Below are 23,223 nucleotides of genomic sequence, written 5' to 3' on the forward strand. Positions count from 1 at the left end.
GTGTGTGTGGAAACTGGGTGAGGAGGGCAGCGGAGAGCGGCGGAAAGGCGGACTGATGACAGCTGTCAGTGTGGACAAAAACACTACCAATCTCTGAAGAGAAGCCGAATGGCTCTCACCTAAACGTGCTGGAGGAAAGGGACAAGACCTTGGCAGCAACGCGGGTTATTTAAAGGTGTTGCGAAGGTAACGTTATATTTTTGGGGTGGGAAATATGACGGGAGGATCAATGCCAGTTTGCCCTGACTGCCTCTCAGGAGAGTCGAGGGTAGCCCCACTGGCTATCCAAGCTAACTATCCAGCTAAACTGATCAGCTAGCCTTGGCCCCCAGAGATTTTAGTCTGTGCTGGGGGTCATATCCGTGGAAAGGACATGTCCGGATAGTTCTCGTTTTTATGAAGCGCTAGCTGTAGCGGTGTAGGATTTGAAAGGGTAACTTTTAAATTTGAATTTTGGGAGCAGGGAATGCTAGTTAGCATTCCTATTTAGCTTACCAGTGAGCTGGCCAACGTTAGTCAACGTTAACGTTGGAATAACTGGCTAGCTAACGCTAACAGGGCACAATATTGGCGTAACTTTGGCGATTTAACCTAGATAAGGCAGTTACTATCCCTTCTACCTAATGAACACGGTTTAGGGACAGTAATGTTCGCTTTATTCGTGAGTGGAAAAATGTCCTAGTAAGCTCAACGTTAACTAACGTTGGTGTCTTTAAAAGTTAGCTGAAGTTGGTTGATTAACGCTAGCTAATAATAACCCGTCCAGTCAGTTGAACAGGGATTGTCCGAATTCATTGAATCGTAAGCCAGTGTTTCCGTATAAGTCAAGAGTGGTCATTTTGAATTTAGGATCCACTGGGAGTTTTATCACCACACGTCGTGAAGGAGTGCTCATGCCTCGTTTGGGTCCTCTGACTCAGCCGGGTCCTGAACTAGGCGTTTTCCCCCCTGTATTTACCAGCCAGCGAGAGGGCTCTTTTGTCTGTGCGATCTGTTAACTGTGATATTGTGTTGATGCCTATCAGACACATGCCATCATGTTGATATTGGGAAATACTAATTAACCACCTGCTAATGCAAGCCTCATCAGTGAGCAAACATGGGTTAAGATCATCATCATGTATAATTAAATATAATTTAATGCTGAGGTTGCAGTGGTCCTCTATGTCACAGGAAGGCCGTTTCATGTCAGCCACAACTGTTTATCCAAAGCCATTATAGGTCCCATACATGAGTGACTGTCTGTCTTTGTGGGAATGGAAGAGATGAGAGAGTGTTTTGTGGTGTTCGTGTGAATAGGATGCATGAAACCTCACACAATGAAATGTAGTTGAAACTGAAGACAACCCTAATGCAAGTCAGATTACTGAAACGTGTTTGAATTAATATATTTTGTCTCGTTTCCTCTAGGCATTTACATACAGTTTTGTGTGTTCTCTGGCCTTAGACATCATCGGTGGAGCTACAGTTGCAGGCAACATGGGGACACAAGGCTCTGGTAGAAAGCGTGCCCCTCTGAAAGACCGGTTTTCAGCAGAGGATGAAGCCTTGAGTAGCATTGCCCGAGAGGTAAGTTTATACCCCATAACACACGCGTTTCCATTTTGAAGCAAACTGGGATGGATGAAGACTATGTTTGTCCTTCATTTCTCCATGCATATGTTGTACAATCAATGCTAATAAAATTTCATCAAGCGCAAATGTTCTTGTTTATCCTCGTTCAGATTATAGGTTCCTCTAACATAGGGTAAAGATTGATTTGTCAATCACGGATGTTGTTGAATTGGAGCACCATCGCATTTTAAAATAGAGGGAATGTGATTAGACAATTTAAACCATTAGCAGCACAAGGCCAAGATTGGCTGACACTGCACTATGAGAAGAGAATCCTTTTAAACTAAACGTATATGAAATGTTCTATTGACAAAGGCTGAAGATGTTAATGTATTATGTTGGCTATTTTCAGTTGCATCTGTAGATCGTGGTGTGTCCTCACCAGTGCTTAAAACAGAGAAAGTGCTCTGATCATCTTTCATCTTTCTAGAAAACGTAACACAAGTCTACTGGGGTTCCCTATCATTTATCAGACGGACTCAGACAGAATTAAACTGAATAGATGAAAGAGAAAAGAAAAGAACAAATCTAAATGTGTTCAATTTGGATTCTGCTTTTTGTTCCACAGATTCTTTTAGTATTGTGTTTTTTGGCCTTTACAGAAATGTCAAGTTTTTTTCCCTTTTCGAAAGACTATGGAAATGATCCAGCTACATTTGTGTATTCCAAAGACCAATGGACCTCGTTGATTTCTTTTCATTACAGCAGTGACATACTTATACTACAAACAAAAGGACCAAAAATGTATTAAAGTGATTGTCCAGATGGAGTTCTGCAGTTTGATAGTTTTGACTCAAGGATTTGTTGCTTTGACAACAGCTCTTAATGCATTTTTAAAATATTGGGATAAATTCAGCTTTTAACGCAGATCATGTGCGGTAATTTAGACTGTTAAATTAATCGCTCAGCTCCCAGGTGTCAAATCAACCTGAGACGGAAACATGTATCTATCATGCAATACGTTATGTTAATTGATCATTTGAAACATAGTGGTCAAAGTTGTGTCAGCAAATGGGCCACTGAAACATATGCTTCAAAATAACCAGCAGAACCTGAATATCCACATGTGTTTCAGCCTAAGCGAGTGGAGACAGCTGGTTTGGACCACAGGGAGATTGACTTGACGTGTAGTGTTTTCGTTTGGGGGGAAAAACACGGGCCAAGGAGAGAAGCTGCCTTGCCTGTAACGACATGCCCAGGGATTATTCCATTTTGTTCCACAGCAGGGCTGTCATTCCTTTGCCTCTTCACAGAATGGGGTGGCCCACAGCATGAAATACAATGATAATTTTTCCAAGTTTAAAGGTCCTTTATCTTTGGTAAGCATACCCGAAATAGCCATGTTGTCTGCAGATTTTCTGTGAAGACTTCTGGAAAAGTCAAGTGATTGTTTTTCTCCTACAGGTAGAAATGTAACACTGGATAAAGAGGCTTTTCATAAACATTTGCCTTGGCCACTTTTAAGAATGCTTCATCTGTGCTGTATGTGTGAAAACTGTTCAGTGCCTCATTCTTGGGCACTAAGCACAAGACTCCATTTGCTCTCTTTATAGTCATGCAGGCTGATCATAGAAACATGAGTCATCTGACCCTCCCAGTCAGGTCCTAAATCTGAATCTCTTTGTGGAGCAAACCAGAGATTAGATCAAATGTGCAGGGAGTTCATAGGGTCAGATGTCTAACTTGTTGCACATCATCTCCCAAACAAATATTCAAAACACTGCAGCTTCTGCCTCATGTTGTCTGTGCCTGATTAAGAAAAGTTACAGCCTGCCTGCCTGCCTGCCTGTGCTTGGCACGGATCACTGCCGAGAATGACTGTGAATTTGAGCCTGCACCGTCACCAGCCCAGTTCTGAGGCCTCTTGCATTACTGGGCAGTCAGTCCTTTTGAATACCAGCAACATGCTTATGAATCTGACAGAGCCCAAGTGTTAGAATTAGATGATCAGCTCATACCTGTCGTTCCTCAGATTAGGATCTAAGGGTACTTGGAACAAGGCAATCATTGACCTTCCTGAGTACACACAGGGTGTGTGTTTTTGTGTAGCAGCTATAGTTCATAGTCCATATGATTGATTTGTTATAGCATCAAGTTATTATTGCAATGGAAAGTGTCACACTTTCTTTTTCCTTAAATGGTTTGGAGGCTGTTCAGGCGGCAGAGATGAAAGTGCATATTATAATTTGTCAGCAACTATAAGACAAGGACTTTCAGCTTAACCAATTTCATCCCATGATAAAGCAAGATTTATAAAACACTTCTTGTATTTTATTGTACAGCTCAAATTCATGTTTTTTGTTATATTAGAGGCAAGCAAACAGCATTTTTAAGGACTGCTGTGATGTAATTTGAAGTTGCCAGAGATAACCAAAGGTTAGTCACTTACATAACGTAGACTAGTTTAGTACATCTAGAGTGACTGTACAGGCCTATTTTTAAGACGGACTAGCCTCTGTATCTAAACAAATCAGCTGTTTTTTTTTAGGATGTATTATATATTTCCACTGAATATGCTGTATTTGCTCTTTGATGATGATATTGACTGGCATTGTTGGGGTGGTTTGGTAATAAGCTCAGTATTTGTTGTCTAAACTGCCAGGGATTGTCACTAATATTCTTAATATTGTACATTACATACATATACAAGGTCTGAAAATTGTGATCATTTTAACATACATTGTGATTGCTGTATTAAGCATAATTTTAGTAGGAATGGCATTTTTTGAATTTCAGCTTTATGAATTGATGATGAAGATGTTTCCTTGCATCTAGAGAATATGATTTGTAGGCCGGGCCATCTCTATAGCACCACAGTGCTTCATCTATAATGATATGTTGTGTCACATTTAGCTTTTTTCATAGTTTGATATTGCACTTGGCCATATTGTTCAGCCCTAATTGTATGCGTCCCCCCCAGTTTTGCAACATGCAGTTGATTACTTTTTTGATCATTTGTGCCATTAGTCAGGATTGCTAGTTTTTTTCAAGTTGCTCTATTTCTGACCAACATTTCAAAAACCCAAATAGAAATGTATGATATTGTGTAGAGTTACATTAAATGAGAAACATGGTAAATCACAAAATTTAATTGGAACTTGCCTAATTGGGTTATTAGCCCTTATCATATTTTCAGAGTGTCCACAATCCAGGTGATTTCATGGTGGGTTGCTGGATTCTGATTGCCCAAAGTCCTGGAGGTGTGTTTGATGATGAACTTCTCCTGCTCAGGTTACCCCCCAGCCCCGTGATATGGCTGTCAGAGAGCTGAGGCCGGATAGGCCGGGCTATAGATAGGACAGAGACAGAGAGCTCAGCTGTGCTGCTGTGCAGAGCAGGTCATACTGTCAGACAGTTCAACAGGTGCAGAGCACAGGGCCAGCCGCCTCTCTCAGCTCTCCCTAAGCATACATTTGCACCGTTACTTCCTTTTTGACCTTGTGCAATGCATGTTTCATTGTATGACTGTTTGGGGTGAAATTGTTGCAGATTTATTCAATTGTTGACAACTAATTGATTTATCGTTGCAGCAAAGCTGAAGCCTCCTTGGGTTCTGGTTCAGGTTTAGAAAATATATTATTACAAACAAGAATTACATATCATTTAATGATATTCCTGTGTTTATCAGTGATGATTACAGTTAAGATTTCTTCATTAGCTACTAAAAATGCACATATTCATGACATGGTCGTAAGTCACTCATTACCCCAACTTTACTCAAACTCTGTCATTCTGCATCCTGGTTTTCTCTCATTGCCTTTCATGGGAAGTCAAAGCTGCTGTCCTGATTTGGATAAAGGGACATGGGCTACTTACCTAAAACTATAACAGTGATTACTGATGCCATTTAGAGCCATTTAACACTTTCTTAAATAAAAATATATCACTTACAGCAGCTATAAGTATCTTATCATTGTAAAACATGATGGCTGCTGCACTCCTGTTAAAACTAAAACTTGATTGTCCAGCTATATACAGCGCACTTCCTCCCTTGTTTCCTCTCACTTCAATCTCATCCACAAGTGACTTTGTGCTTCTAAATCTTCATGATTACATTAACATTTTTTCTTTTATGCAGTACATGTATAGGTAAAAAGAACCTGGGTTTTGGTGGTTGTTCAGCATTAATATAAAACAGTGTTTGCTCACTCTAGGCTTCTATTCAAACAGAAATAGTCCATACCCACAGGCTGACTATTCTGGCAGGGCAGATAAGAAATTGCTGGAATGCTGACAGTGTTTGGCTGCAGTGAGATACTGTACACACCACGCACATATTTATGGACTGTCTTTTAGTTGGAGATAAAGGCATAGCACATGCCCTTCTTTGTTGGTGGGATATTCAATTTGAGAGGGAATGTAATTGGCATAATGGACGTAATGGAAGGATTGTCAGCATAGTCACCTGTGTAGTGACTCCTCAGGACTGTGTAATGGCTCACTTATATTAGCTTCCTCTGCTTAAGTACTCTGTAAAATTAGCTCTTGTTCATATTCTGACTCAGTTGGGAGCAAATTGTGTGATGACTCTCCTCACTTTGCCCCCCAGAGGAGTTTATTGGGCTCAGTTTGGCTTTGATTTGTTTTCCTTTATAAGGTTAAGCTAGTTAGATATTGTGAAATCACCTCCATGTTTACGGACTGAGCAGAACCACACTATCGTGACTCACTTTGTCTTCTGTTGACACTGTACTTCTCTGTCAGTCTGTTTGTGTGCTATTGGCATGTCCCCCATGAGGACTTTAAATCACTCCTCCTGAAACTGATGGTTAGCACATGTTGTTGGTGATGAGGCATCCTAAGCACTTACTCTGTTCAGGGCACAGAGTTGTGGGTCACAAACAAAACTGGTCCGTTCAGGAACATGTCCAGAGTTTAAAAATATGTATAATATAACAGTGGCTTAAAAACTTCAGAGACAGCTACAGATATATTGGGATCAGAGATGAAACATCATGATTGCCAGTATTTATTTTTATTTTTCTCATATGCTCAAAGGAGCACTTTGGCACCTTAAATATTTCAATTAAATACCAAATATTTACTGAGTTGAATATTATACAGTTAAAAGATAAAGTTTCTAATGCTCTCAGTGTATAAGGACTACACAGGTAATGGAACTATTATCAAAATCCCAGTATGGCCTAGTGACATCCAGTGGTAGAAGCTGAATGTTTTGTATAACGTTAAAATCAAATTTGAAATTTAAAAAATGTAAATAAAGATATTGATGCAAAAATAATTATTCCAGTTCATTGTGAACCATTTCTCAACTGCAATATTCATATTATTTTTACCCTTTTTTCTGCCCTTCCTCAAATATATCTTTGGCATCTTTGCACAGCAGTTTCTTGTTATTTAATAGCCAGATTATATGGTATATGCAGAGGAACACAATCCAGTTGTATACTAAGTCTCTCAACTCCAGCTCTCTTCTCATGTCTCAAGTTGCTAATTGAACTATAAACACTGACCAGCACATGGAAGAGGAAGTCCTGCCCCAGGTATCTGTGACTCAATATCCAGATAACAGTTGGCTACACCAAAATTTCTGAAATATTGGGGATTTTGGTGTGGGAGACGTAAGTGTTGTCAGATGATTGCTGATATAACCTGGCCAATGTTTGTTTTTGTGAATTGCATTCTTTCTAGTGTTCTCTGTTTTTATCAACTATTACTAAAAAATATATTGTTAACATAAAAAGGTTATTGACATGACACATTGTTCTGATGCTGTACATAGCTGTCCGCTAAACTAGATTGTGTATATCTCTTATAAATCACATCAGATGTGCATTGCATTTTTAAATTTGATTTAATGATACAACTGAAAAATAACATCATCAGCCTCATCAGTTAAAGGTCAGTTAATACAGTTACAGCTAGTGACTGAAACTGGCTCCTCATAGGCCTCAACAGCCAGCTGTGAAGAAAAGAAATCAACCCATTCATACGTTTTTCACTGTCACATTTCCTTCACAGGAAACAGATGACTTCAGCACCCAAATACAGTCGTGTAATATGTGATTGGTGTTTGATTTAAGCTTTCCCTTTCCTTGTGTTTATTGCTTGCACCCATTGGGCGTGTCCTCAGAGAAGACACCTTTTAAGAGTTACCATTAATGGCTAACAAGTGTGTTCATGTTGTGTTTCACAGGCGGAGGCGCGGCTGGCTGCAAAGAGGGCGGCTCGGGCGGAGGCAAGGGATATTCGAATGAGGGAGCTTGAGCGGCAACAGAAAGAGGTATATAACACAAAAAGGAACTGACTGGTAAAGATTTACCGTGACCATTATTCAACCCATCACGCAAGCTTGTGTAATAATACTGCTCCCAGCACAGATCGACTGTATATTGAAACATGAAAATTGACCCTGTTTTGCCTCTAACTACAGTAACTTACTCAGTGTTCACAAGCTTCAGTCATAGTCACTGGTGCAGAGGAGCTGTTTGGCTTTATGCCTTTAAACACAAGATTAATCTGACAGGTCATACACAAAAATATACCCACAGAAAGAAAACTAAAAGTGCTGCATGTCCACAGATGAAACCATATTCTATTCCTGCTGTAAATGTCACCCAGTTTTTACGTTTCAGCAGTTTTTGGTGAAATGTGATTGTATGTTTTTCCTGGCACTTCCTCCCTCTGTCCAGCTTTCTTACCACTCTTCGAGTGGTAGCAACAGAAAATGGGGTCAGATCCACCAGTGGATGGTAGGGGAATGAGCGAGAGAGTGGGTTGCAGCCTCTCACTCTACTAACAGCCTGTTGTGTGGGCTTGAGCCCCAGTCAACCCTGACCATTTAGCTGCACTTGACTTACATACTACACCATACCTCACTGCGGAAATATGCTTGAGCAGTGTATTTGCTTTGGAGACACCGTAATCTGTGACTGTGTGTATTTGTAGAGAAAGCGTTGGCCTTTGACTTTATTTAGGGTGGGTGAGTGCGTGCAAGAAGGCGGTTTGGACGTGTAGCTCTACTCCTCCAACCTCATGCTACTTCAGAAATGATGGATGCTTTTGGTTGTTAACGTCTAACTTTTGCATGGTGTGTGTGTTTGTGTGCTGACACAGTTAAGAATGGCAGATTTGTGTCGTGTGCCATTTTGTTGACTTTTGAAAAGAACAGATGAGACAAAAATGTGCAGTTTATTAGCTTTTCTTGTATATCATTAATTTCACTGTAGTGCTTAAAGAGGATAACATTTACAAATGTTTATGACATCCACATGGTTATAAACATGGTGACAGAAGTTGTTTTGCATGGTTTGGGCTTTGCATAGCAACAGTTGAGTATTGCGGTGACCTTACTCACCCCTGTGATTGAGCCTCTCAACTTTCTTTCTGTAATCTTAACATACTTTCCTTCCTTACTCCAGGCTGACTCAGAAAAAGCCAGATCCTCTAGTAGTAGTAGGTCCAGCAGCCGTCATCACCGGGTCTGTATCTCCCCAACACACTTCCTCTTTGTCAGCCTCTATTTCCTTTCTTCTTTCTCCTTTAATCCTGCAGTTAATCGCTCATCACTCATGTTCCTCTCCGTTTGCTTTTCTGCTGTGACTCCATGTTTCCACATCAACAGGGGCTGGATGATGATGTCATGTCAGTCCGCAGCTACAGGGTGCGTACATAATACATCCCTGACAGTTTTATTAAGACTGTGCTTTCATAGGGGCACACTGATGTGTGAAGGCCACTGTTCTTGTTAGGAGGGAACTTGTTGAATTAAGACATTTAAGCGAAGTACTTGTTTTCGTGTCACAGCTTAACATACTATTCCAAGAGAAATTTTCTTTTGATGTTTGCTTTTGTCTGTTTTTGTTTTTCTATCTGAAGTCATCCTCGTCAGCAATACGTGACTTGGGAAGTCGATCCAGTTCCCGTAGAAAAGATGGCTTGGTGTGTTGTATGCATGTGTGCGAGAGCATGATATATTTGTGTGTGAAATACTGCAACTGATAGAATAACTGGATTCTTAGCTTGTAACCAGAGTTTATAGAACCAATGACAAAGATGATTTACAACAACCCCTGGGTAGAAAACACCTGCATCATTTACAATATTATTTCAAAGTGTATACATGTCATTTGAACACATTATCACTAATGTTAAGTTGGAGACCTTATTTATCTCTTGGGCCACATAATACAGACAATTAGAATTTCAGTTTACCCAGAACTAGCAGTTGTTAGTTGTCACTCTTGGTTAAATTTGTTTATCAAACACGCTAGCAAAGCAACACAGTACATGAAATAAGCAGCTGAAACGTTATATAGGTCAGATCACTGTGTCCAACTGTATAACTTTAAACGTTACAGTTATGGCTGAAGTAACTGATGTTGTTTGTGTGCGGTCTGTTGTACTACGCAGAACAAACGTACAATGGTCGTAGCAACCGAATGTCTTTACCTCAGCCTGTTTCGTCTACTGTGCTTCAGTTGCACCCTTTTCAAATAGGTTTTCCTGTGACAGCTGAGATTACATTTGGAAGGAGACATAACATTCAGGTCACTGTTGGTGACATCTTTTCACTTTGAATTATTTTTTTTCTGTTGCTGTATGATTTCGAGGGACCTTTTTTGCCTTGACAAGACATTGTGTACAAGGAAACTCAAAGTGCATTGTCAGTAGCTTTTCCAGCATGAATATATAGTGCATTTCTGCATTTGTACCTGTTGATACACAGAAAAGTTTAAGTTTATATTGGCTGTTTTTCCCGAATCATATTTACTTGACTCATCATAATGGGCAGAGTGCCACACACAAATTATGTTGTTCCTTAACTGTGGCCATGGCATGGTGTAGATATAAATAAATGGTTTGAAGTGTGTGCTGCCGACCTAATGATTACCTAACAGCTGCTCAGATTTCTGATAGCAATTCCTGTAACTACTGTTCTCTGTTTAGTCTGATGGCCTTTCCACTAGCTCTACCCTCAAGAGTTCCCGCTCCACTGTATGTACCTATGTGATGAGCTTTCTTTATCAATGCCTCTACACTTTTAGCCTTGTCTCAACTTTTTTAATCTCTTTTTTTTGTGTTTTTTTTTTGTTTTTGATTTTGTTTTATTTTTTCACTTTTTCTGGGCTGGACAGAGTTCTGTGTACAATGACCTGCATGGCCATAAAAGGGCTTCATCCAAGAAGAAGGACCTGCTGGTCAGTGTACTCCTTTAGTGTTGGTGTCATTACTGTAGCCTCAAGCATGGAGAGGCCTTGTATAGCCTGTTTACACCTGGCATTAACATGGGCTTTGTTTGATTTGATCAAGTGGAGCTCTAAGTACATCAGGTCACTCCTGGAATATTTTTCAAGTGACTACATTTATTCTGCTATCACTATAATTTCTCACTTAATATGCAAATTAATGTGGCTCTTTAAGTCATGGAAGTCATGGAGTTCCCTCCATGGGCGAGTATGTAGCCTGTATTTGTTACTAGCCCTTTTTAGATAGAAAAGGTGGCACATTTGCAGCAAGGTAAAGGCTGCAATGGTTAATAGGTCTTCTTTCATAAATTAAGTGAATTGAGTGAATTAATGGTGAAATCTGTTGAAACGGTGTTCAAACAGCAGCTAGCTGTTGGCTGGTAAAATGCAATCGTAAAGAGACAGCGTGATCACAAACATCTGCTTTCTTTCAGGTAAGAGAGCCCAAATACATAATGCACATTACAGTGAACCAAATGGAAATCAGACAGTGTGTACTATTGTGGAGGACATCAGTTGAGCAGATCTTCACTATGGCCCAGGCCACATGTGCGTACACTCTGCTAAAAGAGAGTAGCCATATGTGGCCCAGACCACCTCCTAATGTGGTCATAGTGTTTGGATCTCAGTATTTCCTCTATGTGTTTTGGATGAATGGATTCACGCATGTAATTAGAGATGTCTCCTTGTGATCAGATCACTTAAGACTAATGTAAATACCACATGTAAACACGGCAGTAGACTAATCCAAGTGGCTTGCAGTGGTGATTTGTTGTTTAAGGACTTTACCCGTGACTAGTGTCTTGTGAGGCCTCACGGAGATGTTGCGTCGAAAGTGTTGATTGATAGCGGTCTGACACTTAAGTATTAAACTTGTTGTGTTGTTTATTTGAGGTCATATTATGTCACTACCCTTCCAGACTGGACTGTACCATGATCAAAGGAACTACACCAGCCTAACGAAGACCAAAGCAACGCCTCCTCCCTCTACTTCCTCCTATCAGCCCCGGGTTGGTCCTCCTGTCGGTGCTGTCCAACTTGCAACCCTTTTAGACACAGCCTGATGTGGTTAAAGGACTCTCAGTAAAACCAGAGCCAGTGGAAGAAGTTTATTCCTATCTACATGGTTGAGTTTATTAGACGTTTATATGCCTAACAAACTTATTTTATAGCTACAAACTGTGGCATTGTTTGTGCCATAAAAACATCAAGGCAAAGAGGATTGTGGTTGTGCAGCCAGTGAAGCCAGTGGGCATAGAAATCCAAAGATTTAGATCTCTCTCCACTTTAAAATGTTCTTGTGGTCATTTGAATTAATGTAAATTATTTGATAACTGACAAAGGTGGGGCTCCACCAGGACTGAAACATTCACCAGGGACAGTATCACCTGACCTCACTTTTCCCCACAACACTTACTTTTCTGGCTCTAAATGGAACAGGGTCAGCAAAACATTCTTCCTGTTCCCACTATCTGCAGCTTTTCAGTTTCTTTCCACCTCACATTCCTGTTACAGCTTCCTCTATCCACTAAACTGACATTTCCCTGCTCCCGTCCTCTGACAGGCCACCACTTCCTCGTCCTCCACCATTGGCACAGGGCTGTCTCGCAGCTACAGCACGGTCAGTTTGTGGCCATCATCTCTCTGCATGCCTCTAGTTGCCTTCAGAAGTAGACCTTCCCCCTCTCTTGTGGTCACATACATCAGATAGGATGCCCAGGGTGGCTGCGACAGCTTATATTTAGCTCCTGGAGGCTCTTGAGCACTTGGTTGTGGCCAGACATTTGTGCTTCAGTTAGATAAGGCAGGAGTTTGCATTAAGCCAGAGCTTTTGTAGTAGAACAGTCAAACAAATAGCCTGCTTAATGTTAGAAATATTGAGTGTTTCTACATATTGCATGACCCGGAGAAAGTCATTAAACTCAGCCTACTTAGCTCGTGTGTTAAAGATTTATGCTCCCTTTTGTGTTTTGCTGAGTCCTGCATTGTCTCCCACGTGTGCCCTCAGGCCTCTATTTACGAAGACACCGGTCTTTACGGCTCGGGCTACAGTTCAAAAGCTGTAAGTCTTCTGAGTGTTTGTCAAGCAGCGTTTCAGCTCAACATGTCACCGCCACGGCAGCTTACTGTTGTGCCTGTGGCCTGATGTCTGTCTTCGTGTTGATCCCCTTTCCTGTCCTCACCCTCTCCCCATACACAGCCCTCTGAATACAGCTGGTACTCCTCTGGAGCCAGCTCCACCCGCAGCAGCCCTGTGGTGAGCACCTTAAAACCACAGCCACCGTGCATGGTGTCAGCTAATGCCACACACAGATGTCCACTACTAACAAGCACCGACCCCCCTCCTCCCACATCACACTGGCTACGGTTTGCTTTAAGGAACGGCGTCATTGATTGGTGTTAGAGCGTGTGATTTGAGACTGTTTTCTGTTGTAGCAAGGTTGTCATATCTGACTTGGCTACGGTTGGTGCTTTTGTAAAAAAGTTTTTCAATTGCATGAGTCATTGATAAATGGTACATTTATAGGTAGTTATTTTAGTGGTTATTTCACTGTACAAGCAGTGAAACACTTTGTTAAATATTTATTACTCAGTTGTTTAATACACAGTTGCAACCGATGTCTGTAATACTTTACGGTTGCTTAATAAATTATTTTTCAGCATTTTGCTGATAACAAAATACATTAACTTGATTAATCAAATGTACCCTTTATTAATGATGGATATTATAAAGTGTTACCCCCAGATCTCTTTAATGTAGAGCTATAAAATGAATTGCCCACAACGAAAATAATGATTATGTTTAACCTTAGTTCAATAAGGAGAATGCTGCTGGATGTTTACGGATTGCTGTTTGACCAAGCAGTGTGTGTTTTCAGAGAAGGCCTCAGGCATGCAGCCATCGTACATTACTTAAGCTCTTCACCATTTCCATTATCTGTATGTATGTGTGTGTATTTCTCTCAGTCTTCCTCAGATGATGACACTGTCAGCAGTGTGTCGCAGGAGCGCGTCAGCAGAGGCCGCAGGGATAGTGTGGTGAGCTGTAGGGACTGAGCTGTGCAAAATCCACTGGTGCTGTTCTGTGGCAATAGTCACAATTGTTGATAGATCAGGGATCAAAGCTTTCAAAGGATTCCCTTTATTTTGTATCGCTGTGTAAAATTATCAGCTTAATACCCATGATGAAGTTTAAATGCTTTACCCTTAAAGCGTGATCCCTGGATGTGCTTGTCATTGTTTCCCTTCTCTCCTTTTTCCCTATTGATGATTTTCACTCTTTGGCTCTCTGCTATTCTTTATTTTTTTACCTCTGTTCCTGTCCTCTTCATCATGTGTGCAAGCAGTCGTCTGACTTCTCGGACATTAGTGAGTCGGCTGCTGATTATTTCAGCCGCTCCAACCGAAGGGGCAGCATTGTGTCTGACCTCGATGATTTGAGCATTCCAGATCTGGACACTGTAAGTGGCTAAGCTGAGTTTCCTTAAGTGTGCCGTGAACACCAATGATGGATGGATTGTTTTACAACTGGTGCATGATTAAAAATAACGTGGTTTTCAAAAACTCATCCCACAGTCTGTGTTCTATGATTGACAGCCTTATAAATGAGTAGAGTGGAGTATGGTTAGTTGAAGTGGTTGTGGCTGCGGTGCTGCAGCAGCATGGACCTAGAGAAATGTTTCTTCTTTTAAAGGAGATGACGTGTGATTCACTCAGTGTTTCATTTGCTTGTCAACACTTGGTGATCTGTGAACATGCAGCACTTACCCCAGACTCATACTAACTCCTGGACTAACTCTCCAATTGACAGGTGAGGAAACAGCTCAGCATGACCGCACAGGATGCTTGTTCTCAGAGTGGTTTGTGTCCCATTTTTTAAAATTTCTTCTCTTTCTTTCAGCTGGATGAAAAATGTGACAAGCAGTATACAGATTATAGTCGGGTAAGTGTGCCTTTATATTGCATGTTACTTTATTCAGTCATCAAGCTCAAGTGAAGGGCCATATATCTATCATCTCATTATCTTGATATGAGACTATATTTCATGAACATACCAAACTTCTCAACTTTTCTAATTGTTTAATACTAGTCATTATATCCACATTACTGATGGTCAGTTTTCAAAAACTTGCAAAGCTAAGGTCTTGCAAAGCTATTTCTTCTGTTCACTAGAACTTTTGCTTCCTACCACATAGTGACTAAGACAGTGGAAATATGACTGCATAGTAATGTGGGACAGTGCAGTAAGTACAATTTCACACTGAGCTATAAATTGATTTCTGTGCTACATTAAGCAACTACCATGTAACCACAACAGATCGGCACAGAAGCATTATCCGGCTTTTATACACAGCCTGTGGAGAGTGTGAGGTAGTTTGTCAATTTAAACTGAAGTAAAATGTGCTTTAGCACATTATAGTGACAATTCTTCCCTCAGGAGGATTTGAAATGGGCAGGATCACTTAGATGCCAGGTGCTATCACATGACAGTGTTGAATAACATGCCAGAGTTGTGTTGCATCTCGCATTGTGTTTCTATGTTTTTTCTGACTGCGCATCTGTGGCACTTTGTCTGTTCTCAGCCATCCTCCCGCTGTGCCACCCCAGGCCTCTCAGCAGCCACGTTGGCGTCGCTGGGCGGCACCTCGTCACGGCGGGGCAGCACAGACACGGGTAGCGTCTATGACCCCGACACCAGTCTGAGTGAACTAAGGGTAAGGTGTACAAACCACAGTGCCACCCATCTATACACATGACTGAAGAAAGTGAAGAAAAATGCTAGCATATCAATAAAGTTGTATTTGTTTCAGTTCCACATGTTCATCATCACATTATCATAGAGCTTTAAATGCTCATCCACATGTCGTATGTCATAGTAAAGTATGTATACATGTGTTTCCTCTGCATATGACCCCTCCACAGCGATTCTTCTGTTGTGCCCTCCCTGCTGTCTAAGTGTCTGCTTTAACCGTATTTCTTCATGTGTGCACGGGAGGACTGGATGTGTCCTGTGATGCTGCTCCTTATATCTGGGTGGGCTGGTCATGTGTTTGGACTGTCTTTGAGATGGCAGTGCGGGTGCTTTGTTATCTCTCCTTGATACTCCCCTCCCTCTCTGATGCCCCAATTCACCCCCAACCATTCCTTCCGTCTGCTCTACAGGATATCTATGAACTAAAGGACCAGATTCAGGATGTAGAAGGGCGGTACATGCAAGGGCTTAAAGAGCTGAAGGTAGAGGGGCTTGAGCTCGTAGCATGCCTTCTCTTGTTCTCTTGGAGCAGTATGGCGTAACTAACCCCCACCCCGCCCACTTGTATCCCTCTGTACCCCCCTGTAGCTCCTAACACCACCGCCGTGTTTTTGCCCTGCGTGCTCCCAGTCTGACTTGCGTAATGATCCTCCTGTCTGCATGATCTTCCTTTCACTTCCTGTTTTGATCCAACTCACTGGTTGTGGCCTGAAATGAAGACACTCCCACAATTCAGCTGGGCTCAGAGTTGTAAAAAGAAGAGTTAAAATGCTCCACCTGCTGACAGATAACGGTCATGCTTTCAGTTTAATTGCCACATTGTTGGATGACCTTAGAGCAGTCACCTTCTGCAGCTTCCTGTACTCTTTGAAAGGACACTGTATGTTTTATTGATGAAAGTAGTTTACTAACACATCTCCCAGCTTGTTCTTTGTAGAGTTGGATGAAGCTGATGCACTTTAGCTAGATTACTTTATATCATTTTGTTTCCTGGTACACATGTAGTTCTCTGTTTCAGATCCCCTTTTCTCATCATTGCCTTGTTTCACTCCTGAAAGTGATTCAACGCATTCCAATTATTGTGGGATCTATGTCACCACCTGCTGATCACATAAAGTCCGAAATGAATTATGCCTTCACTTAATATGATATTTAGACATGAAAAAATATGGGAAGAAGTTTGGCAGTGTGTTGAATGTGTGACAAAAATAGTTAATTTTATGCAGGCGAGTCCACCTGATGCATGTAGATGTTCTGTGCTTTAAGTCACCTCATTTAGTTTATTAACATGCTCCCGACCCCTTCAGGAGTCACTTGTAGAGGTGGAGGAGAAGTATAAGAAAGCCATGGTATCGAATGCACAGCTGGACAACGACAAAGCCAACCTCATCTATCAGGTGGACACACTAAAGGACGTCGTAGAGGAGATGGAGGAACAAATGGCTGAGATGAAGAGGGAGCTGGAAGACAAGTCAAAGGTGAAATATCTGGCGCTCAAATGAAAGTTTTGAAGTTCACCGTCATTTAAAGTGCCCTCCAGAAATGTATTTAAAAAAAAGTATTTAAACTGAAGGGTTGTGGCTAAAATGTGCTGCCTGTGCTTTCAGGAGCTGGAAAGACAAAAGCACACATGTACGGTCCTGCAGCATAAACAAGAAGAACTGAAAGAGGGAATCCGCCAGAGAGATGAGCTTATAGAGGTAAGGCCGCCCTTGCATTGGAAAATCAAACTGTTTCTGCCAGCCTGACCACATCAGACGACTATTCTGTCAACACCTTGAAAGGTGTTAGTGCCTCTGTGCAGGCTGCAGCAGCAGCTGTGTTCCACAGCAATTTGATAAGGATTGATTGGCTCTGGCCTGCTTCTAGGTTTCATCATTCTATCTGACTATGAACACTGTCATTCATTCCTTTCTCAGCGTTATCTCTTCGCACCCTGTTTCACCTGTTTCTGTGTCGTTTTGTGCATTTTCACTTTGTCTTTTTTCCATTCATTTTTTTCCTCTTCTTTTCTTATCCTATACTGTGTCATCTTGGTGCTCTAGGAGAGCCAGCAAATGCAGACTAAGTTAGACGCCCTCACCAGGGAGGTGTTTGACCTGCAGGAAACGATAAACTGGAAGGACAAAAAGATTGGGGTAGGAGGTCCCATGCAAGTGCTCTGACAGAATGTGAGAGGCAGTAGATGGTTAAACATGGTATCTGTGTACCTCTTTTGCCTCTCATGCTGTCTCTGCATGATGGAGACCCTTAGGCATTAGCACATACCTGGACCCATCACAGTTTGATGAGTTTTGCATGTCTGAATAACAGGGTTTTTCTTTTTGGATCCTGTATCCTCAGCTAACAATGCAAATGTACTGGCTGTGTTGAAGCCTGCAGTGGACAGCGTGTGAAATGAAAATATTTTTTTGCTTTGGATTGTCATGTAAGAGAAATCCATGTATTCTAGCATGACATGCATGCTTCCTGCTGTGGTTTAGTTAATTTGTTGGGGTGTCACGGTTTCCCAACTCCCTGAATCAATTTTAACCCTGAGAACACAGTTCAGTTTGATTTTCAAATTAAGTTTTTTCATTTCTTTTCAAATTCTTCAAAAAAATTTAGGGGTATTTTACAACAAAAGCTGAACTTTATCTTGGTAGCTTTTTGCAGGGAAGGATTAGTTCAAATAATATTTACCTAATAAGATCCCATAGAAAAGAAACACGAACACACTTCTGGTATTCAACAATAAAAGACAAAAGATTGTAATTCAGTTTGGTCCAAAGTTCAGTTCTTCAGATCTGTTCAGGATAAACCCTCTTCCCAACTAAAGATGTATATGAGTGGTAGGGGCAGGTGCTCTGCCCGTCTCTACAGACACAGATACTTACAGAGACACAGACATCCTGCACTTAGTGACAATCACAGAGAGAGATATATGCTCAAAGGTCCAGTTACCCCTCACTTAAGTCGATGCAGGCAATGTTAATATTGCCACAAGTGCACGTAAGGTTGGACGCACAAGCATATCTTTCCAAACATCTAGCCAAAGTACACAGCAGCAGAGAAAAATGAAAGTTTGGGACTGCCTAGCTCGTAGTTTTCATCTGTCATTGCCACATCTACCTCATGTATGTTATGTATGCTATAGCAGCCTATAGCTCACACAGTTTATTAAATATTACAAATACAGGTTAATAACTAAAAGTAACTATCAGCCATCTGATTGATTAGCTATAAATATGCAATCATAATCTCAGAACATCTCCTGGACACTCCTTTTAGCTAACATTACATGCTATCAATAACATTTTAACAGTGTAAATTAGTTGCTAAGGTACTAGCCTACAACAGGTGTATGAAATAAATAGGTTATCTGATTTTCCAACCTACTGTGTTGCTTGCTTTTTTCAGAATCTAATCAGGAGAACATACCTATACATTTGGGCCATTCATAAATTAGTAAATTAGAAGAGATTTGAATACCAATAAGACTCAGTTGGATAAAGGATATATACATATATTCTACAAATATGTTACAGTACAAGAAAATAAAGGCAGTTTAAGCCTTTAAGTTTTGTTTCATATAAACAAAGAACAAATAAATAAAGAACCAATACCGGATCAATAAACAGCATCAGCATGAGTAGTAATACAGTAAAAATCTTAACAATACCCATGTATATGTACAACACTTCTTAACTTGTCCACTTCTGTAGCATGCAGCCTTCTCCTCTCCTGTGCATTGTTTGTTTTTATGTTTGTTGCCATGATGTGCACACAAGTGCATGTTTGTGTGTGGAGGATATCTTGCTGTAGCATGTGGTGTTGCACGTCTGTCTCCAGTGTCTTTCCAACTTCTCCTCTGCCTCTTTTCCTCTCTCTTGTCTTCTCTCATGTGTGTGGCCAGGCCCTAGAGAGGCAGAAAGAGTACTTTGATTGCATTAGGAATGAGAGAGATGAGCTCAGAGATGAGCTCGCTGACATCAAGGGGAAGGCCAAGGCTGGAGAGGTAGGTCTTCCTGAAGTCCCGCAAGAAAAGGATGACAGGATGAGTTGCTGGTCCAAAAACTAGTTTAGCTTGTTGAAACTAAGCCAGTAATTGCCATTTTGCTTCTTTCCATTTTATTTTCATTAGTTGCTGGTTTTGCATAGCTCACTTTGTGCACATTACTCAGAATTTGACCATGACTTCAGCATATGATATCAAATTACTGGTGATTACTTCTTGTTTGCAGTGGATATGCAATTAATGTCACTGGACACACATGTCACCATGGTAACTTTCCACAGTGACAAATGCACAACAGTCAGCATCTACTATTGTGTATTGTGAAGTAATGCGGACATGGTTCTCTCAAAATGAGACGGTTGCACTTTAGGATAACCATTGTCAATAAGTATTCAATTCATATATAATTCAACTTAAATGGTTATTTCACTGTTGACAACCTTTTTTGTTTCTTATGTAATTGTAAAGAGTTTTTCAACATGCAGCTTCATCATAACTTAATAAATGGTTTGAAAAGCATTTCATTGTTTGATAGCAGTGAAATAACTGTTAACTTAAGTTTGATTAACTATAGATTTATTTGACATTCTTGTTAGTGATGCTATTGTAAGGTGTTGCCCCTGACAGATCCTGCTTTAGAGAGGGACAAAAGGACATTAGTTTGTGCCTTCAGGCTTTTTATCAATGCAGCGTTAGTGCCCCCAGTGTTGAGCTACACACTGCATATATACCTGTGCGTCAGGAACAGAGCTGCTTACACATATTAACCTTGCAAATGCAGAAATATGAAGAGGAGAATAGTTACATACTTGTAGATTGTCACACTTATGTTTTTAATGTGTAGGCTAATTCAGCTCCTTAACAAGCATGTATGGGCTACCCAATATAAAAGAATAACTTGACATACCCTTGGACTAAGTTATCAAAACCATTGAATTTAACTGTTTTGGTATCAAAGCTTCATCCATTCATGTAATTAGTTGCTCTGTTTATTCAGTGGTTGCGGTGGGGTTGGCTTTGTGGATGAAGTGACATCAGCACATCCTCTGCTCGAGTGGAGCCAGTCAGAAGTAACGTGTCTTTTCTCATCTCAGAAACATGGGCTGGTGATCATCCCAGACGGCACACCAAACGGAGATGTCAACCATGAGCCTCAGTCCTCAGGGATCACTGTGGTCTCCCAGGAGGCCGCTCAGTTGCTGGAGTCAGCAGGAGAGGGCCCACTGGGTGAGTCGGGTGTTATTGCTGTACCACACAACAGGACTGGTACGCAAAATGGACTGTTTACATGGACGCTTAATGAACTGATCTGATGAGGTTTCTGTTTACAAGCACAGACACTTGGAAACCTGCTGCACACAATTTAGTTTGTCCAAGCAGCAGTCGCAGGAGAAACTCTATCCCTCCTGATAGTGTAACACACACAGCTCCTTTGCACATCTGGTACATTATCACTTTAATGTATTTTCCTTCTGTCTTGTAGATGTCAGGCTACGGAAGTTGGCAGAGGAGAAAGATGAACTGTTGGCTCAGATCAGGAAGCTGAAGAATCAGCTGGAGGAGGAGAGACAGAAACACTCAAAGATGGACAGTGCGTACACAGACGGGGAGAGGATGGAGAACGGTACAGACCTACACTTTATTGAGATGCAGAGTAAGTTGACCTCATTATTAATGTTGCTGCTCCAACATGAAATGATCTTTTCTATTACCTCATGTTTGTTCAAACTCACTGGTTTCTGTTTTGCTCTGTAGGAGATGCCAACAGACAGATTAGTGAATACAAATTCAAGCTTTCTAAGGCAGAGCAGGAAATGGGTACAATGGAACAAAATGTAAGTAACAAAAGAAACATCTTATCAAACTATGCAAAAGTTATCATTTAAGGTTAAACATGACATTCATTTCCACTACATATTGCAGTAGAGTGCCAGTGTGTCAGACTAAGACAAACCCAAAGCCTATTTTTAGATTAAAATGTTTACAGAGATATATTTTAGTGTATTTTTCAGCTTTTTCATTAAGTTTTTCACCAGACAACTGCCAGTTTATGTTTTGTTTCACAGACCTCACCAAACTCAAATCAAGATCAAATATGAATCAAAATTTGGCTGCTGTATTTCTGCAGAAGCTCATTTTAATGTTCTGATAAGCTGTAATAAGAAGAAGTTTCTTACCGGGCCACCATGTTGGAAACCGACATGACAGACTCACATGCACTACCATGAATGAGCAGCCATCCAGACCACCAAAACTAAGAACAGAGAAGCTCAGATCACAGCAACTATGCCTATACATGGCAAATAATTGTTTGCTGCTATATTAATGTACACAATGTGATATATTTATCATGTCATTATAGAAATATCCTCCTAAATTGTAAATTTGAGAGAGCTAAGTCACCAAATGCACCCTTTTGTGACCTTTTGTCCAGATCAACAGACTTGAAGGGCAAGTGTCCAGGTACAAGGCATCGGCAGACAATGCGGAGAAGGTAGAAGACGAACTTAAAGCCGAAAAACGGAAACTTCAAAGAGAGGTAAAGACCCAGACATGCATATAACAATGTGAAAAGTTCAGCGGGCTGAGCGTAACGTCCTCCCTTCTGTTCCCCCACAGCTGCGCACAGCCCTCGATAAGATAGAGGAGATGGAGATGACCAACAACCACCTAGTAAAGCGCCTTGAGAAGATGAAGGCCAACAGGAACGCCCTTCTGTCGCAGCAGTGAGGCAAGGCAGCATCACCACGGAAGCCCTTAAACTCGCACCTCAGACCTCTCGACTGCCATATTGCATCTGGAGCACATTTTCCCTTTTTAGCTGTAACACTTTAAGATTTGTAGCTAACCAAAAACACTTTAAAAAAAGACCTTGTAGCACAGGCAAAAAAGCTCTGCTGTGTCTGTATTTTAAACAGGAAGCGGTTTTGTCTGGCAAGCCGCAGGTGTTTTTGGAGGAATGACTCAGAAACTGAACTAATAAAACTATAAAGTTGCTGGGAGATACATCTGAGGAAATTTCTCAAGTCACTACTTCATTTTTCAGAGCTTTGTACTACATCATGTTATCCACGAGATTTTGTTTCTCTTTGACTGGGTGCTTGGCTGTACTTTGTTTTTTTGTTTGTTTTTGATAAGTTGCATGAATGAGTATAATGTTGCTTTTAAACTATTCAACCCTCACGGCTGCTCCAGGCCCGCACCTTCCCAGCTTCCTCCCCCCTCACACAGTGAAGTGCCTTTTCACACTAGGAGACTGGAGGGGTGTGCACCGCTCATTGAGACAATAATTGTTTTAACAGGTACAGAATGATGTATTTAAAAAGGTGCAGTCTTTATTTGACAATATGTAAAACCAACTGTGTCTGCTGCGGTTTCATTGAAATTTTTCAAATATTTAAAAGATTTCTTGAAAATAAATGTGTAATTTACAGAACTGTGTCAACCATCGTTTGTATGGACAGAGTTTGGGGATTTTCTACTTTTTTTTAATCGGTACTGTCTGAAAAAATTGGTGTGGTTATTGTTCATTTGTGCCTTGGTAGTTACAAATCCAGAGTTCACCTTTTTTAGTTTCTCTGTGACTGGAAAAAAAAGAGGCACATTTAAATGCTTGGCCTTGAAGCATGGAAATACAGATTTGCAGGTTT

The 23,223-nt window shown here is 40.9% G+C and overlaps 1 protein-coding gene across 16 annotated transcripts; it reads left to right on the plus strand.

The window, feature by feature from the left end:
- lrrfip2 (leucine rich repeat (in FLII) interacting protein 2) lies at positions 1-23,006 on the plus strand. Of its 16 annotated transcripts, none has more exons than XM_037123328.1 (27): positions 1-186; positions 1,448-1,569; positions 7,772-7,858; positions 8,268-8,327; positions 8,997-9,056; positions 9,200-9,238; positions 9,454-9,516; positions 10,525-10,572; positions 10,713-10,775; positions 11,744-11,833; positions 12,388-12,444; positions 12,832-12,885; positions 13,024-13,080; positions 13,791-13,862; positions 14,171-14,284; positions 14,725-14,766; positions 15,407-15,538; positions 15,987-16,058; positions 16,884-17,054; positions 17,184-17,276; positions 17,622-17,714; positions 19,472-19,573; positions 20,668-20,800; positions 21,057-21,227; positions 21,329-21,408; positions 22,008-22,112; positions 22,193-23,006. In XM_037123328.1, exons 2-27 carry the CDS (start codon positions 1,480-1,482, stop codon positions 22,301-22,303), a joined length of 2,259 nt encoding a protein of 752 aa, XP_036979223.1. In that variant the 5' UTR covers positions 1-186; positions 1,448-1,479; the 3' UTR covers positions 22,304-23,006. The 16 variants fall into 16 exon arrangements, with proteins under 16 accessions (XP_036979223.1, XP_036979222.1, XP_036979224.1 ...); XM_037123327.1 differs by having other exon boundaries at positions 2-186; positions 1,411-1,569; XM_037123329.1 differs by lacking the exon at positions 10,525-10,572 and having other exon boundaries at positions 2-186; positions 1,411-1,569.
- The last annotated feature ends 217 nt before the right edge of the window (positions 23,007-23,223 follow it).

This window comes from Acanthopagrus latus, chromosome 15 (genome assembly GCF_904848185.1).
Source record: "Acanthopagrus latus isolate v.2019 chromosome 15, fAcaLat1.1, whole genome shotgun sequence".
Lineage (NCBI taxonomy): Eukaryota > Metazoa > Chordata > Actinopteri > Spariformes > Sparidae > Acanthopagrus > Acanthopagrus latus.